The sequence below is a fragment of the Oncorhynchus masou genome, chromosome 12 (assembly GCF_036934945.1).
Source record: "Oncorhynchus masou masou isolate Uvic2021 chromosome 12, UVic_Omas_1.1, whole genome shotgun sequence".
NCBI classification, from domain to species: domain Eukaryota; kingdom Metazoa; phylum Chordata; class Actinopteri; order Salmoniformes; family Salmonidae; genus Oncorhynchus; species Oncorhynchus masou.
In genome coordinates, this window is record NC_088223.1 from 83,405,320 (window position 1) to 83,424,068 (window position 18,749).

Consider the following 18,749-nt stretch of genomic DNA (forward strand, 5'->3'; position numbering starts at 1 on the left):
ACAAGGAAATGTCTGCAAAAACAGGCATGTTTTTTTAATAAGCCAATAAGCAGGCTAGGAGTGATGTACTTACAGAGCTCACTGAGAGATGGGTTCTGCCCATGGAGATTGAAAGAGGTCTCATCTTTGTATCCATGCAATTATGGCAGTGACCTCATAGGCGGCTCCATTGAGGCTTTCTCCATTTTAAAGTGGTCAATTTTCTTCCTCTTTTGTGTTTTAAAAAACCTGCAGTGTTGGAGTCCTGAACCAAATATCGTGTCATTAATTTATTGTGGCAACTTTTATTTTATTTGACATTGTTACCCCTTTTTCTCCCCAATTTCGTGGTGTCCAATTGTTGTAGTAGCTACTATCTTGTCGCATCGCTGCGACTCCCGTACGGGCTTGGGAGGGAGGAAGGTTGAGGGTCATGTGTCCTCTGATTCACAGCTCAGCTTGGTCGCCCCATGGGCCTCTGGGTTGTGGCCAGTTATGGCGGAGCCTGGGTGCGAACCAGGGTCTCTCTGATGGCACAGCTGGTGCTGCAGTACAGCGCCCTTGGCCACTGCACCACCCGGGAGGCCCTTATAGTGGCAACTTGATAGCGGTGTTGAAGCCATTTAGAAATCATATTACTCTATTTGAAGAAGAAGACAATACTCTGATCATTTGCTGATTGCTCCCAAACCATAGGAATCAGCACCCTGTTGACTACGTTAAAATGGTGGAAGCCCTCAATGGCAATGTCCATGCTAAAACGAGTTATATCCAAATCTTTATGGTCCTGCCCAATCAATGACATCTTTCCTTATTTATAAACTTTGAAACATTATTTAACAACCCCCCAATGTGATTGTTCTCATCATCCACCCTAGGTTTCTCTCCTATTCTTAGTGATTATAACAAGCCTCATTCTCCTTGTAGTTCAGAGCTCCCAGGGAGCTGCAGTCAGTCTCTCCACCTTGGCTTTGTTTGAGGAAAAGCCACTAGGGAACATTTACAGAGAAAGTGACACAGAGAAAGTGAGAGGTAGAGGGGGGGAGAGAGACAGCGAAAGAGGGAGAGAAAGACAGAGAGGGACAGAGGAGTATAGAGAATGAGGGAGAGAAGTAGAAAAAGAGTGAGACAGAAGAGGTATGGAGCAAGAGGCAGTAGGGCATTCATCTGTACCTGTGGAGAAGATTAAGGGTCTGGATTGTGTGTGATTAATGAGTGGGCTGCTGATTGCTCATCTTCACATTCCCTCCATGAATTACCAGCACACTCGCCAACTGACACATTCAGATCCCTCAAATTGAAAAGAGAGATAGAATGAAAGAGAGAACTAAAGAAAGACAGAGAGAGAGGGAGGGACAGAGATAATGCATTATTCCAATGGTAATAGCCTCAGGTTTAGCTGGAAGCTTTTTATTCACATAACATCTCAACTACTGCAGAAAGCATTCCAATAATATGTGGAGAAAGCTTTGTACTGGGTCCTATTGGGTTGCAAGATATCACTTACACATTCATTTAATTGAATGTTTGATCATTACAACATCATAGTCATAACATTCTAGAAAACCTTTAATTTACAGTACCAGTCAAGAGTTTGGACACAGCTACTCATTCAAGGGTTTTTCTTAATTTTTTACAATTTTCTACATCATGTACAGTAGTAACAGTAGTAACCAAAAAAGTAAATATTTTATATTTGAGATTCTTCAAAGTAGCCACCCTTTGCCTTGATGAGAGCTTTGCACAATCTTGGCATTCTTTAAACCAGCTTCATGAGGAATGCTTTTCTAACAGTCTTGGAGTTCCCACATACGTATGCTGATTACTTGTTGGCTGCTTTTCCTTCACTCTGCAGTCCAACTCATCCCAAACCATTTCAACTGGGTTGAGTTCGGGTGATTGTGGAGGCCAAGTCATCTGATGCAGCACTCCATCACTCTCCTTCTTGGTCAAATAGCCCTTACACAGACTGGAGGTGTGATGGGTCATTGTCCTGTTGAAAAACAAATGATAGTCCCACTAAATGCAAACCAGATGGGATGGCGTATCACTGCAGAATGCTGTGGTAGCCGTGCTGGTTAAGTATGCCTTGAATTCTAAATAAATCACAGTGTCACCAGCAAAGCACCCGCACACCATCACATCTCCTCCTCCATGCTTCACGGTGGGAACCACACATGCAGAGATCATCCGTTCACCTACTCTGCGTCTCACAGACACGGCGGTTAGAACCAAAAATCTCAAATTTGGACTCATCAGACCAAATGACAGATTTTCACCGTTCTAAAGTCCATTGCTCATGTTTCGTGGCCCAAGCAAGTCTCTTCTTCTTATTGGTGCCCTTTTGTGGTTGGTTCTTTGCAACAATTTGACCATGAAGGCCTGATTCATGCAGTCTCCTCTGAATATTTGAAGTTGAGCTGTGTCTGGTACTTGAACTCTGTGAAGCATTTATTTGGGCTGCAATCTGAGGTGCAGTTAACTAATGAACATATCCTCTGAAGCAGAAGTAACTCTGGGTCTTCCTTTCCTGTAGCATTCCTCATGAGAGCCAGTTCCATCATAGCGCTTGAGGATTTTTTTCAACTGCACATTGGCATTTTCCGGATTGACTGACCTTCATGTCTTAAAGTAATGATTGACTGTCATTTCTCTTTGCTTATTTGAGCTGTTCTTGCCATAATATGAACTTGGTGTTTTACCAAATAGGGCTATCTTCTGAATACCACCCCAACCTTGTCACAACACAACTGATTGGCTCAAATGCATTAAGAAGGAAAGAAATTCCACAAATTGACTTTTAACAAGGCACACCTTTTAATTGAAATACATTCCAGGTGACTACCTCATGAAGCTGGTTGAGAGAATGCCAAGAGTGAATCTCAAATATGAAATATATTTTGATTTGTTTAACACTTTTTTGGTTACTACATGACTCCATACGTGTAATTTCATAGTTTTGATATTTTCACTATTATTCTACAATGTAGAAAATAGTACAAATAAAGAAAAATCCTTGAATAGTAGGTGTCCAAACTTTTGACTGGTACTGTATATATACTTTAAAATTCAAAATCAAATAGCAAATATATCCTTGGTTTGACCTTAAAACAATTACATATAGCTCCCCCGGTTTAGAATGGGTTAGACTGTTATGGGATAAAGCCCATTGCTAAGCAGGTTGGCAGCATTGTGGAATATGTCGCAAGTGACAATAATGGCATATCAAACACATTGCTTTTAAGCCAAGGTGTTGATAATCTTAAGAAACAATGAATGCTGATACATGTTTCCATGCTCTAAGCTTCTCTGCCTTGTGCCTTATTAGTTGTCGAATTGAATTGCACATGTAAAACGTCGGATGAAGAGCTTAGGTACATAACTATATGTGTATACAAATAAAAAAATATGCTAAATACTTTCCCAGGTGAATGCCGCTAGTTGAGGATGCTAATGAAAATATGCAGAGTATAGACAGCATGTTTAATATATGTAGTATTTCAGTTATTGTTACATGAGAGACAGCACTCCCCATCCATTTGTATACAACTATTTACTTTGTTAACCAAACACATTTCTTAGAATAAAAGTGAATGATATTGGCAGTGCTTAGTCCGTCTTGCAATATGGCCCAGTTATGTTGAAAACATTATTGCCTAGTATTGAGCATTTATGGAAGAATGTGTCAGGGAGAAAGAGAGAGAGAGAAAGACAGGGAGAGAGCTAAAGATACAGTATATCATATGCCCCAGCCTCCTAGCCTGTGCCAATCTCTCTAAGTAGAAGTGTCAGGGTGCCTTAGCCACAACACTGAAAACTTAATCACAGCGCATCAGAGAGCTAGGGAGGTGGAGCTGAGGAGACCAATCAAACATTTACGGCAAATTTTTACTGAGTCTAATGCTCCCCTCTCGACTCTCATTACTGTGTTTCGCTGCTTCGCCGACAGCCCTGCTCTCTTCTCCCCGTTTTGTTTCCAGGGATGTCTTATTTAGGCACACAAGGGCCTGGGTAATAGAGGAGGAAAGTGACGAGGTTTCTGGGCTACAGTCAAAGGCCCCCATTTGTTTTTCCCTGAGAGAACTCATTCGTGCTTTGCATTTCAAATTCTGTGTGTTTTTTTGCATCAGAGGCCAGACACGAGCATCCTCCCTGTAGGCTACCGCGGCCGCTAGCAGTTACCACTGATGGATCAATAGTTTAGGAATCACAGGAAAGTCAATTACACGGGCTATTTTTGGGTAGTAAAAAAAGCCTAAGAGTCATTAAGGAGATAATGTCATGTCAACCTTATCCAGCAGGGAGTGCAATGCAGGCATGGCCAGTGGATATGCAATTTGTCTGGCTTTGTCACACGAGCCTGCTCCTCTTGAGCAGAGGAGGCTGTTGACTGTGTAGTCGTCTGGTAAACAATGGGATGGAGAGAGCCCTCTCTTCAGGGAACCTCAATCTCCAAAGCTGGAGTCAAAATCGCCACGTGGCGTCAGGATTTATTTCACATCGAATTGTTCAGAGCCAACAAAAGATGAAACTACCACCATTCCAACATAGAGGAAATTGTTAGGTAGGTGTTTTGTGTGTGTGTGCTTTTGTGCCAGACAAAAGAGTATACCACAAAACAGTTGGAAGGAAAAGTATAGTATAGGGTGACCTTGACTGATATTTTCTAGATGCAGTGGGTTTGAAAAGTTTTCAGGTTGACTTTGCCATATCAATACGATAACGTCCATCTTAGTGCACTCTTCATTTTAAATTTGATTCAGCATATAGGTGTCAAAGTGTATATATCCTGTAAATAGCCAAATACGCCTTGGTTTTAGCAATAAAGAAGCAATTTTATCAACAAGTTGATGATTTCCTCTCAATTTTAGTTTTGCTTTTGGTTTGGCAACATCTCAAGACCCTGTAAACCAGGAACAGGCAACTGCAGGCCGATGTTTGTCGGAGGAAATGGTCGGCGGTAGGGTTGCAAAGCAAGGGTATATAAACTACCAGAATGTTGGTATCGTTCAAGGATTTTATGTAATCTACCACAAGACATCTAGTGAACATTTTGGATACATCAGATTTGTACAAGCGTCTGTAATTATCTCTGGTCCTCTGTGTGGCATTATTTACATGTAAAATATATGAGATTATTAAATAGAAAAATGAATGACAAAGCTGTAAAACATCCTATACATAAACCATCAACTTAGTGAATACCATTGGTGTTTAATATGAGGGTTTCAGCATGAAATAAAACATGTTTTACACACTTTTATTTATTTTACTATGTCAGTACGTATTTGTTGTCAATGTTTTGCCGTCAAACTGGTGGCAGTTGTGAAAACTGTCAGCAGTTGGAAGAGTTGCAGAGTTATTATTTAGGCCATTTTTTCCTGAACCATAAAGTCTATGTACTATAAACTCATGGACAATATGGATAATATATATTATAAAAAACTAATACTATATACAGGGTGAAAGTAGATTTAATGTATTAACGGTGTCCCAAGTTCCGCACAAATATATATTTTTTACAATAAATTACAGAAATGACAGGGTAGCCTACTCTGCTGACGCTGACAAACAGTGTTGTCTGGTCCGTATAATCGGCGTATGAAAAGGTGGGACACAAATACAACATGACGTCCATCTAACCTGGAGGAGGAAATTAGTGTTCAAAAACCAATGAAAGTGTCACTGACCCAATGATGACGACAGTGAATATGCACCACACTGAGGATATGGCCGATGTTCTACGCTGGTGCCAATACGATAGGCTACTGTTTTGATTCATTAAGTTAAGCATTTTGATAACCAAACGACAGACTGGAGTCTTTTCATTGTCATCTCTTTACAGCAATAGCGATTGGCTTTCCAATAAGTTTTTCCGCAATTGTATTTTTAAATATTGCCATACACCTGGCTGGGTCTCTGTGATTTTCACTGACAGTCGCAACTCAACAATGGTATTTGCAGCACGCTCTGCGCAAATTGCGGGCCTTTCCGACTGTAGGCAATGCAATTTAAAACAACCCACAGATTCTTTTTTTAAAGAAGCTAATGATTCTCTGTGGCCAAATCATGATTTCTGATGTAGGACCTATTTGTTATGCTTTTATTTTATTTCTGTGTAGACAGGAGTAAGCTAATTAGAGTATTGGCAATTTAATATGCCTTCTAATGTGGCATAAACACAACCAGTCATGATGTTTTCATCATCCTGTATGCTGCCCGCACACATTCCTCCACTCACAAAATAATTTCAGCATCCAACCCCCAACAGTGCACTGTGCACCGGCAATTTGATGACTAGAAAGAGACATATGTTACGAAACACCTACATGTATTGTAATGACGTTCTGTGATTGTCATTAGGTTTACACGTGTAGCCTGAATTGATGCATCCACTGTTGTCCAAGCACGCCTCGGTATCAGCCACTCATCTCTGCCTTGTCCACAAGCATCTCGGCCACTCATCTCTGCCTTGTCCACAAGCATCTCGGCCACTCATCTCTGCCTTGTCCACAAGCATCTCGGCCACTCATCTCTGCCTTGTCCACAAGCATCTCGGCCACTCATCTCTGCCTTGTCCACAAGCATCTCGGCCACTCATCTCTGCCTTGTCCACAAGCATCTCGGCCACTCATCTCTGCCTTGTCCACAAGCATCTCGGCCACTCATCTCTGCCTTGTCCACAAGCATCTCGGCCACTCATCTCTGCCTTGTCCACAAGCATCTCGGCCACTCATCTCTGCCTTGTCCACAAGCATCTCGGCCACTCATCTCTGCCTTGTCCACAAGCATCTCGGCCACTCATCTCTGCCTTGTCCACAGGCATCTCGGCCACTCATCTCTGCCTTGTCCACAAGCATCTCGGCCACTCATCTCTGCCTTGTCCACAGGCATCTCGGCCACTCATCTCCGCCTGTACAAAATGTAAGTGTACTCCTCAAACCACAATGCAATTTGTAGCATATACCACCTGGTGTCCTGCCAATTCGTACACGGTTCATGTGTCTGACATGCAGTTATGTTAAGTAATGGTGTCGTAACCTATAGGTTTTTGGGGCATGTTGTATTAATTGTGATAAGCTCATGTTTTACCGGTACGGCGTTCCCCCACTATTTATTTTGCTGGGACGCCGTACCGGACCATACCGCCTTACTTTCACCCCTGACTATATATTACTGCATTTTTAAAAAGTTATTAAAGTATAAATTACCAAGCTTATGATAGATTGCCATAGAAGTTATTCAAGTATAAATTACCAAATTTATGATAGATTTCTATAGAGTTTCTGTTAATTACCAAAATTACTGAAGATTCTGGAAACTGTAGTAAACTACTGGTAGCTTTGCAACCCTAGTGGTGTGGCCGGAATATAAGGGTAATAATTTGTTCGTTGCACATTCACTACAACTAAGCCCAAAAAGAGATTGTATTTGAAAATAACAATCATTATACCTTGATTACATTGAGACACGATCATGTCTATTTTTTTGTTTGTGAGAATACTTGGGAACACATTTCCTGAATTAAACTCATTTAAACTCACCGTGCTTCTACACCTGCATTGCTTGCTGTTTGGGGTTTTAGGCTGGGTTTCTTTCTGTATATCATTGAGATATCAGTAACATGATAATGTGCAGTGTGCATGACAGACCAGGTGTAGTGAGCAATAGGCTCCCCTGATGTCAAATCAATGTACTCTACACTCTGCATCGGCCTGCCTCTCAGGTTAGTGATTCATTTCTTTCTATTTCTGATTTTTGTGACTCTCTTTGGCTGGAAAAATGGCTGTGTTTTTCTGTGACTTGGCTCTGACCTAACATTATCGTTTCTGGTGCTTTCGCCGTAAAGCTTATTTGAAATCGGACACTGTGGTGGGATTAACAAGAAGTGTATCTTTAAAATGGTGTGAAATACTTCTATGTTTGAGGAATTTTAATTATGGGATTTCGGTTGTTTTGAATTTGGCGCTCTGCACTTTCACTGGCTGTTGTCATATCGATCCCGTTAGCGGGATCTCAGCCCTAAGAGGATTTATTAGTGGGTGCATGCTTATTAGTAACTGGAATAAGCAATTTCATAAATGTGTCAAGTGCAGAGTCTTGTTGCTCCTCATTACACACAGACCAGGTAATTTTTACATCTTCAACATAGGAATCACTACAATACTTCGTATATGACCTCTTATACACTATATTAGGCCCAGCCTTTGGAACTTTGGTTTTCCTAGATATGGCTACTATATTATGATCACTACATCCGATGGATTTGGATACTGCTTTAGAGCACATTTCTGCAGCATTAGTAAAGACGTGCTCAATACAAGTGGATGATTTCATTCCTGTGATGTTCGTAAATACCCTGGTAGGTTAACTGATAACCTGAACCTGTAACGGCGTTCTTCGTTTGTCGAAAGAGAGTCGGACCTAAATGCAGCGTGGTGGTTACTCATGTCTTTAATGAAACAAATGACGATACATGAAATAACTTATAAATACAAAAACAACAAACAGAACGTGAAAAACCTATACAGCCTGTCTGGTGAACACTAACACAGAGACAGGAACAATCACCCACAAACACACAGTAAAACCCAGGCTCCTTGCATACTGGCAGCTCCTTGCAGACTGGCAGCTCCATGCAGACTGGCAGCTCCATGCAGACTGGCAGCTCTGGCTGCTCCAAGCAGACTGACAGCTCTGGCTGCTCCATGCAGACTGACAGCTCTGGCTGCTCCATGCAGACTGGCAGCTCTAGCTGCTCCATGCAGACTGGCAGCACAGGCTGCTCCGAACAGGCAGGAGGCACCGGCAGCGCTGTAGAGGAGGAAGGCTCTAGAAGCGCTGAACAGGCGGGAGACTCCGACAGCGCAGGAGAGGAGAAAGGCTCTGATAGCGCTGAACAGACAGGAAACTCCAGCAGCGCTGTAGAGGAGGAAGGCTCTAGAAGTGCTGAACAGGCGGGAGACTCCGACAGCGCAGGAGAGGGGGAAAGCGCAAAAAGGGGGACAGCGCAAAAAAAACATCTCCTGCATCATTGAAAACGTTCGTTAGTCTAGCTGGGCTCCCATGTCTCTCATCACAGGAATTTACTAAAAGTTTGCTATGAGCTACAGTGGATTTGCAAATATAGCCTGCACCCCGCCTCCTGAAACAAGCACAGCCAGTGAAATGGCAAACACACAAGCACAACACACACCCGAGTAACACACCAGTACTGCAAACTGAGAGAAAGCAGAGGACATTCTCACTGTATGGATCACGGCAGCACATACACTATACGAGCGGGAGATGACCAACATGCAAGTCCGTGCCGTAGAAACAAGCAGTATATCATGGGGCAGTTTGTCACGCCTTGGTCTTAGTATTTTGTGTTTTAGTTAATTAGTTAGTCAGGCCAGGGTGTGACATGGGTTTATTGTTTGTTGTGTTCCTAGTGGGGTTTTTAGTTATTGGGATTGTAGCTGATTAGGGTGTGTGTTACATAGGTTTGGCTGCCTGAGGCGGTTCTCAATCAGAGTCAGGTGATTCTCGTTGTCTCTGATTGGGAACCGTATTTAGGTAGCCTGGGTTTCGCTTTGTATTTCGTGGGTGATTGTTCCTGTCTCTGTGTTAGTGTTCACCAGTCAGGCTGTAATAGGTTTCACGTTCCGTTTTTTTTTTTTTATTTATTCGTTATTTCATGTATAGTTCCGTTATTTGTTTCATTAGAAGAACATGATTAATCAACACGCTGCATTTCGGTCCGACTCTCTTTCGACAAACGAAGAACGTCGTTACAGAATCACCCACCACACACGGACCGAGCAGCGTGTCAACAGGCAGGAGCAGCCCAAAGAGGAGCAGCCCAAAGAGGAGCCGCGTATCAAGGGTTTCTGGACATGGGAGGAAATCCTTGACGGGAGAGGAACCTGGGCTAAACCAGGGGGAGTGTAGCCGCCCAAAGGTGCAGCAGGCGAAGAGGAAACAGGAGCTGGAAGGAAAAGGACCCTGGGCTCAGCTTGGTGAATATCGCCGCCCTAAGGAGGAACTAGAAGCGGCTGAAGTTGAGAGGCGCTGGTATGAGGAGGCAGCACGGTGACGTGGATGGAAACAGGAGCAGCCCAGAATGGAGTACAGTATGGATATTACGACGTGGGAAGAAATAGACAGGTGGGCGGCCGACCCAGAGAGAGTGCCGGAGCCCGCCTGGGATTCGCTAGAGCAGTGCGAAGAGGGCTATAGGAGAATGGAGTCGAAAAAAAAAGACACGGCGGCGCAGAGCGAAGCCCCAAAAATTTCTTGGGGGGCTATCAGGGAGTATGGCTGCGTCAGGTAGGAGACCTGCGCAAACTCCCTGTGCTTATCGGGGGCTAGAGAGACCGGGCTGGCACCGTGTTATGCAGTGTTGCGCACGGTGTCCCCAGTGCGGGTGCATAGCCCGGTGCGGTATATTTCGGCTCCGCGTATCGGCCGGGCTAGATTGAGCGTCGAGCCAAATGCCATGAAGCCGGCTCTACGCATCTGGTCCCCATTGCGTCTCCTTGGGCCTGCTTACATGGCACCAGCCTTGCGCACGGTGTCTCCGGTTCGCCTACATAGCCCAGTGCGGGCTATTTCTCCTCACAGCACTGGCAGGGCAACCGAGAGTATTCAACCAGGTAAGGTTGGGCAGGCTCGGTGCTCAAGAGCTCCAGTGCACCTGCACGGTCCGTCTATCCAGTACCACCTCCACACCCCAGCCCTCCGGTAGCAGCTCCCCGCACTAGGCTTCCTGTGCGTGTCCTCGGCCCAATACCACCAGTGCCAACACCACGCATCAGGCCTTCAGTGCGCCTCGCCTGTTCAGCGCAGCCAGCGCTTTCTCCCTCTCCTGCGCTGTCGGAGTCTCCCACCTGTTCAGCGGTTCTAGAGCCTTCCTCCTCTACAGCGCTGCCGGAGCCTCCTGTCTGTATGGAGCAGCTAGAGCTGCCAGTCTGCATGGAGCAGCCAAAGCTGCCAGTCTGCATAGAGCAGCCAGAGCTGCCAGTCTGCATGGGGCAGCCAGAGCTGTCAGTCTGCTTAGAGCAGTTAGAGCTGTCAGTCTGCATGGAGCAGCTAGAGCTGCCAGTCTACATGGAGCAGCCAGTGTTGCCAGTCTGCATGGAGTTGCCAGTCTGCATGGAGTTGTCAGTCTGCATGGAGCTGCCAGTCTGCATGGAGCTGCCAGTCTGCAAGGAGCTGCCAGTCTGCAGGGAGCAGCTAGAGCTGCCAGTCTGCAAGGAGCTGCCAGTCTGCATGGAGCAGCCAGAGCTGCCAGTCTGCATGGAGCAGCTAGAGCTGCCAGTCTGCATGGAGCAGTTAGAGCTGCCAGTCTGCAAGGAGCTGCCAGTCTACATGGAGCAGCCAGAGCCGTCAGTCAGCATGAAGCAGCTAGAGCCGTCAGTCTGTCCAGATCTGCCACTCAGCCAGACTCTTCCAGATCTGCCAGTCAGCCAGACTCTTCCAGATCTGCCAGTCAGTCAGACTCTTCCAGATCTGCCAGTCAGCCAGACTCTTCCAGATCTGCCAGTCAGCGAGACTCTTCCAGATCTGCCAGTCACCCAGACTCTTCCAGATCTGCCACTCAGCCAGACTCTTCCAGATCTGCCACTCAGCCAGACTCTTCCAGATCTGCCAGTCAGCCAGACTCTTCCAGATCTGCCATTCAGCCAGACTCTTCCAGATCTGCCAGTCAACCAGACTCTTCCAGATCTGCCAGTTAGCCAGACTCTTCCAGATCTGCCAGTCAACCAGACTCTTCCAGATCCGCCAGTCTGCCAGGATCCGCCAGTCAGCCAGGATCTGCCAGATCTGCTAGTCAGCCAGGATCCGCCAGTCGGCCAGGATCTGCCAGTCAGCCAGGATCTGCCAGATCTGCTAGTCAGCCAGGATCCTCCAGTCGGCCAGGATCCGCCAGTCAGCCAGGATCCGCCAGTCAGTCAGGATCCGCCAGTCAGTCAGGATCCGCCAGTCAGTCAGGATCCGCCAGTCAGCCAGGATCCGCCAGTCAGCCAGGATCTGCCGGATTCAACTGCCCGACTGGGCTTCATCTCAGTACTGGGCTTCTTCTCAGTACTGGGCTGCCTCTCAGTGCTGGGCTGCCTCTCAGTGCTGGGCTGCCCCTCAGTCCCGAGCTGCTCCTCAGTCCCGAGCTGCTCCTCAGTCCCGAGCTGCCTCAGTCCCGAGCTGCCCCTCAGTCACGAGCTGCTCCTCTGTTATGTAGGGTTCTGGGTGAGGACTATTCGGCCATGGTCGGCGGCGGGTGGATCATCCCAGGACGCGAAGGGGAGGAACAATGACATTTATGAATTGGGGTCCACGTCCGGAGCCGGAACCGCCACCATGGACAGACGCCCACCCGGACCCTCCCTATGGTTTTGAGGTGCGTTCGGGAGTCCGCACCTTAGAGGGGGGTTCTATCACTCCTTGGTCTTAGTATTTTGTGTTTTAGTTAATTAGTTAGTCAGGCCAGGGTGTGACATGGGTTTATTGTTTGTTGTATTCCTAGTGGGGGTTTTTAGTTATTGGGATTGTAGCTGATTAGGGGTGTGTGTTACATAGGTTTGGCTGCCTGAGGCGGTTCTCAATCAGAGTCAGGTGATTCTCGTTGTCTCTGATTGGGAACCGTATTTAGGTAGCCTGGGTTTCGCTTTGTATTTCGTGGGTGATTGTTCCTGTCTCTGTGTTAGTGTTCACCAGTCAGGCTGTAATAGGTTTCACATTCCGTTTTTTTATTTTTTATTTATTCGTTATTTCATGTATAGTTCTGTTATTTGTTTCATTAGAAGAACATGATTAATCAACACGCTGCATTTCGGTCCGACTCTCTTTCGACAAACGAAGAACATCGTTACACAGTTAGCCAAAACTTTGGTTAACAAGTTAGGGAGAAACAGGTAGCAGGAGCAGTCGCTAACCAACAAGCAGCGTGAATAAGCTGCATGAACGAGCAGCGTTATAGTCTTCCTTAAGAACCCAACCAATATTGTCCCACTGTCGTTCAGTCATATATATGACATTCTGACCTGCCACCCCTTATCATCCTTCTCTCCTCCTTCCTGTATAGTTATGGGCCTTGGGGACACTCGAGAACAGTGCTTTGTCATGTGCCTTAAAGGTGAAGCAAATTGGATTTGCTAGTCAACTGAATGTAAATCCTCCTCGCTCTCATACGATCTCGTCCTCAGATCAGACATTGTTCTCTCTCACACGGTCTCGTCCTCAGATCAGACATTGTTCTCTCTCGCATGGCTGTGTTTATATGCTTTACTGTATGTTCTGTGCTGTGATGAATAAAGTCTGGCTTCGTTTCAGTCCCACCACCAACTCATCTCTTTAATTTCTCTCTCACCTTTCTCTCTCTCTCTCTCTCTCTCTCTCTCCTGTCTCTCTCTCTCTCACACCTCTCTCTCTCTCCAACCCCTCTCTCTCCCTCTGTCTCTCTCTGTCTCTCTCTCCCACCCCCCCTTCTCTCTCACCCCCCCCTTCTCTCTCTCTCTCGCTCTCCCCCACCCCACTCTCTCTCTCACCCCCCTCTCTCCACCCCCTCTCTCTGGCAGGAGGTTGGGAAGTGCAGCTCAGTTTCCACCTCATTTTGTGGGCAGTGTGTACATAGCCTGTCTTCTCTTGAGAGCCAGGTCTGCTGACGGCAGCCTTTCTCAATAGCAAGGCTATGCCCACTGAGTCTATACATAGTCAAAGCTTTCCTTAAGTTTGGGTCCGTCACAGTGGTCAGGTATTCTGCCACTGTGTACTCTCTGTTTAGGGCCACAATAGAATTCTAGTTTGCTCTGTTTTTTGTTTATTCTTTCCTATGTGTGAAGTAATTATCTTTTTGTTTTCTCATGATTTGGTTGGGTCTAATTGTGTTGCTGTTCTGAGGCTCTGTGGGATGTGTTTGTGTTTGTGAACAGAGCCCTAGGACCAGCTTGCTTAGGGTACTCTTCTCCAGGTTCATCTCTCTGTTAGGTGATGGCTTTGTTATGGAAGGTTTGTGAATCACTTCCTTTTAGGTGGTTGTAGAATTGAACGTCTCTTCTCTGGAATTTGATAATTAGCCGGTATCGGCCTAATTCTGCTCTGCATACATTATTTGGTGTTCTACGTTGTACACAGAGGATATTTTTGCAGAATATGGCATGCAGAGTCTCAATTTGGTGTTTGACCCTTGTGAATTCTTGGTTGGTGAGCAGACCCATATAGGCCTAATGGGTTCTATAACTGATTCAAGTATTTTTAGCCAGATCCTAATTGGTATTTCGAATTTTATGTTCCTTTTAGGTGGCATAGAATGCCCTTCTTGCCCTGTCTCTCAGATCGTTCACAGCTTTGTGGAAGTTACATGTGGCGCTTATGTTTAGTTCTAGATGGAATTTGTATGTGGTCCTGGCGACTGGACCTTTTTTGGAACACCATTATTTTGGTCTTACTGAGATTTACTGTCAGGGCCCAGGATTGGCAGAATCTGTGCAGAAGATCTAGGTGCTGCGGTAGGCCCTCCTGGGTTGGTGACAGAAGCAACAGATCATCAGCAAACAGTAGACATTTGACTTCAGATTCTAGTAGGGTGAGGTTGGGTGCTGCAGACTTTTCTCGTGCCCTCGCCAATTCGTTTGATATATATGTTGAAGAGGGTGGAGCTTAAGCTGCATCCCTGTCTCACACCACGGCCCTGTGGGAAGAAATGTGTGTGTTTTTTGCCTATTTTAACCGCACACTTGTTGTTTGTGTACACGGATTGTATAATGTCATATGTTTTTCCCCCAACACCACTTTCCATCAATTTGTATAGCAGACCCTCATGCAAAATTGAGTCAAAGGCTTTTTTGAAATCAACAAAGCTTGAGAAGACTTTGCCTTTGTTTTGGTTTGTTTGTTTGTCAGGGTGTGCAGGGTGAATGCTTGGCCTGGTGTACGATATTTGGTAAAAAGCCCATTTGACATTTGCTCAGTACATCGTTTTCACTGAGGAAATGTACAAGTCTGCTGTTAATGATAATGCAGAGGATTTTCCCAAGGTTGCTGTTGATGCATATCCCACGGTAGTTATTGAGGTCAAATTTGTCTCCACTTTTGTGGATTGAAGTGATCAGTCCTTGGTTCCATATATTGGGGAAGATGCTAGAGCTAAGGATTATGTTTTAGTATAGCCAATTGGAATTTGTTGTCTGTATATTTTATCATTTCATTGAGGATATCATCAACACCACAGGTCTTTTTGGGTTGTGGAGGGTTCATTTGAGGTAATTGTCGAATCCAATGGGTTCTGGTGGTCTTTAATAGTTGATTCTAAGATTTGTATTTGATCATGTGTATGCTGTTTGATCAATTTAAATCTCTCTCTCCCTCTCTGTCTCTCTCTCTCTATCTCTCTCCCCCTCTCTCTCTATATATATATATACAGAGGTTGTTCAGTTGAGCTTGGCTGAGGACCAGAGAATGAGCATCTCCACGGTAACAGTAGGCCTCAGCACCGTGCTGTCCTGTGCCATCCAGGGGACGCTGCGGCCACCAATCATCTGGAAGAGGAATGGGATAACACTCAACTTCCTGGACCTGGAGGATATCAATGTGAGTCCTAGGCAGGAGCAATTGGCTGTTTCAGAGGGTATAAAGGGGAAGTTCAGTCATTTGCTTTGTAAAATATTGATGTTAAATGGTTCCTCACCCTGAAAATAGTCCATAGCCCAGGAGAAAATCATGAACATACCCTTTAAGTTGTAAAGCTACATATCATGTTTTGACATGAATTAAGTCATGCTACTATGAGCCTATCTGCTCATTCTAACCCTGTATGGTTGTGATTAACACAAGCAGAGGCCTCCACCCCAAAACTGCAGATGTGAGTTTGTGTAACCCTTTTTTCCATCTTTACATTTAAAGGGGCTTTTCAAGGTGAAACACTGAACAAGTGTCCAACATTGTGAACTTTGATGTGTGGTGTTTTTAGAAACGCTGCTTTTAAGACATTTATAATTGGGCTTTTGATTAATATTTGATCATCCTCAGAACATGTCTCAGCAGGGGCTCTTCACATTGGTTTAACACAATGAATCAATAACGTTAGATAAAGATTCACAGAAAATAAGTAAGAAATGCTAATTCCCATTAACCCAATTTATGCATCTTCTTCTCCCAGCCTGTTTAAAAAACAAAACAAACAGGCCTGTGTTTTTCCTCTTGCTTTGAATCATTGGTTCTAATTGTAAATAATGTAATGATTTGGGTCTCAGGAGCTCTGCCAGGTGTCTTGCTGAACGCAAAGAGCACAAACCATATTAAAATGATATTTTTTTTGCAACTCCCAGCATGGCAATGCATGGGAATTGGGCTTGGCTGCATGTGGTTAATGAACTATAGAGCGGCAGTGGTGGTGAGCTGTTTAGTTCAACTGCACAGCTGACAGCGTGGGACTGTGTTTATCCATCCACCAGCTAATTAGAATTCTCTAATTGAATGTTAATGAATTGGCCAGAGAGCCAATAAACAATGACATGCACGACAACTGGCATGTGCTTAGGCGGGGTCGCGCTGAGGACAAGGAAGTGGGAGAAAACAAGGTCCTCTGTGTAACATGAGATGACTACTGTTTCCATGGAGTTAGGTTATGCAGTGATAAATAGTGTGTGAAGACAATTACAATTTTCACTAATGAATAATTCTAAATAATAACTTTTACAAACATGAAGGTGTGCACGATAAGAAATGTGTCCTTCAGCATAATGTGTTTCCATGTAATCCTTAGGCAGTGTTACACCCTTTTAATGCTTAGAGTCTGCATGGGAAGTGTTGCCTGCTATTGTGTAATACCACTGCATCTCAATGAAGAACAAAGAATAGAAAGCATACTGATGGAAGGCCTTGTGTGTGATTTGTCGCTGTGACATGGTGAGGTTGGACCCAGGTGCAGAGAAGAGACCAGACGAGGAATCAGCGGATAAGGATCAACATAATACTTTACTGAGAAACGATAACAGAAACACTTACACCCAACCTAAAGAAGTTGAAAGTATCTTTCTTCTGGAACCTAGTTACACAAATATGCACTCAACAAAAACGAGCCATACCTTGCTGTGATGGGCCCAGTCAGACCTCTGACACATTCACCCACCCCCATGTTGAAAGATCAGCCACAAAACTTTGGCACCATTGTAACAGGTTGTAATCAAGCCCCGGTCTCCAGCATGGGAACAGAAGAGGACTACCTGGTGCAGTAGTCTCAGGTTGGACTACTCCATATCATCTTGGTTCTGACACACACACACACACACACACACACACACACACACACACACACACACACACACACACACACACACACACACACACACACACACACACACACACACACACACACACACACACACACACACACACACACACACACACACACACACACACGGTGAGACACCTTCGGTCATTCATAACCCATCCACAAAGGCTCTATATCAAATGGTGCTGTACTTACTATAAAGTCAGACACCTTTGGTCATTCATAACACACATAAAGGCTTAATGAGGTAAACACAAATGTATTACAACTTATGGAATTATCACTCACAGCTCAAACAAATTCATTTTTATTTGTACATTAAAAAAACTATAAACACATGAAGTTTCAAAAAGTCCAGCAATGCAATTACATTGAACATTACACAGGGCTGTGAATGGTATAGCTTGTCGCTGAGCTGGCAGACAAATGGATCTTGCCTCTCTTCCTGATGGAGATACTGCATGTTGGTAACAACAAAGAAAGTTAGCAGGTCTGTTAGGAAATGCCTTTGTCAAACCATCTGGATAAGGGCATTTATGTGCTGCGGCTTCCTTCATGATCTGGCATCTATAAATTGATATAGAATCAGCTTGATCCCCTCTATCGAAGACACTTGGACCTTCTTTTTTAATATTTTCAGTGGTGTCGTTAACAAACACACCCCCATAAAGGAAATGTGAATTAAAATCAGGTTCAGCCCCTGGTTCGACCATGATCTGGCAGAGTTACTCCACCTCAAGAATTCCATTTGGCAAATCGCTCGGCACACGAATACTCGGGCTGACCGGCTCTCATTCAGGCAAATTAGAAATAAGTATACTCAGGCTATCCAGAAGGCCAAACTTAATTACTTTAAGGAGCAGTTCTCTCTCTGTGGGTCTCACCCAAGAAGTTCTGGAAAATGGTTAAAGATCTGGAGAATAAACCAACCTCATTACAGCTGCCAGTGTCCCTTAATGTTGATGATGTGGTTGTTACTGACAAGGAGCACCTTCCTGAGCTCTTTATTCACCACTTCATTAAGTCACGATTCCTATTTGGCTCTGCCATGCCTCCTTGCCCGTCCAATATTTCCTTATCTCCCACCCCTTCTAATGCAACTAGCCATGATGCTCCTCCCTCTTTTTCCTCTGCCACGCTACAAAGTTTCTCCCTGCAGGCGGTCACTGAGTCTGAGGTACTAAAGGAGATCCTTAAACTTGACCCCAAAAAAACATCTGGTTCAGATGGTTTAGACCCTTTCTTCTTTGAGGTTGCTGCCCCTATCCTCGCCAAGCCTATCTCTGACATTTTTAACCTGTCTCTCCTCTTTGGGGAGGATCCCACGGTGCGTCCTTTATTTAAAGGGGGAGATCAAGCTGATCCTAACTGTTATAGGCCAATTTCTATTTTGTACTGTTTATCAAAAGTGTTGGAAAAATAATCAACTGATTGGCTTTCTTGATGTCTATAGTATTCTCACGGCAATCTGGTTTCTGCTCAGATTATGGGTGTTTCACTG

General features: G+C 44.8%; 1 protein-coding gene across 1 annotated transcript in view; it reads left to right on the top strand.

Moving 5' to 3' along the window:
- Positions 1–18,749, top strand: part of LOC135550950 (follistatin-related protein 4-like) — a 258,177-nt gene that overhangs the window by 205,438 nt on the left and 33,990 nt on the right. The window contains exon 7 of the mRNA XM_064982240.1: positions 15,380–15,546. Coding sequence (XP_064838312.1) covers positions 15,380–15,546 — 167 coding nt within the window. The remainder of the gene's footprint in view (positions 1–15,379; positions 15,547–18,749) is intronic.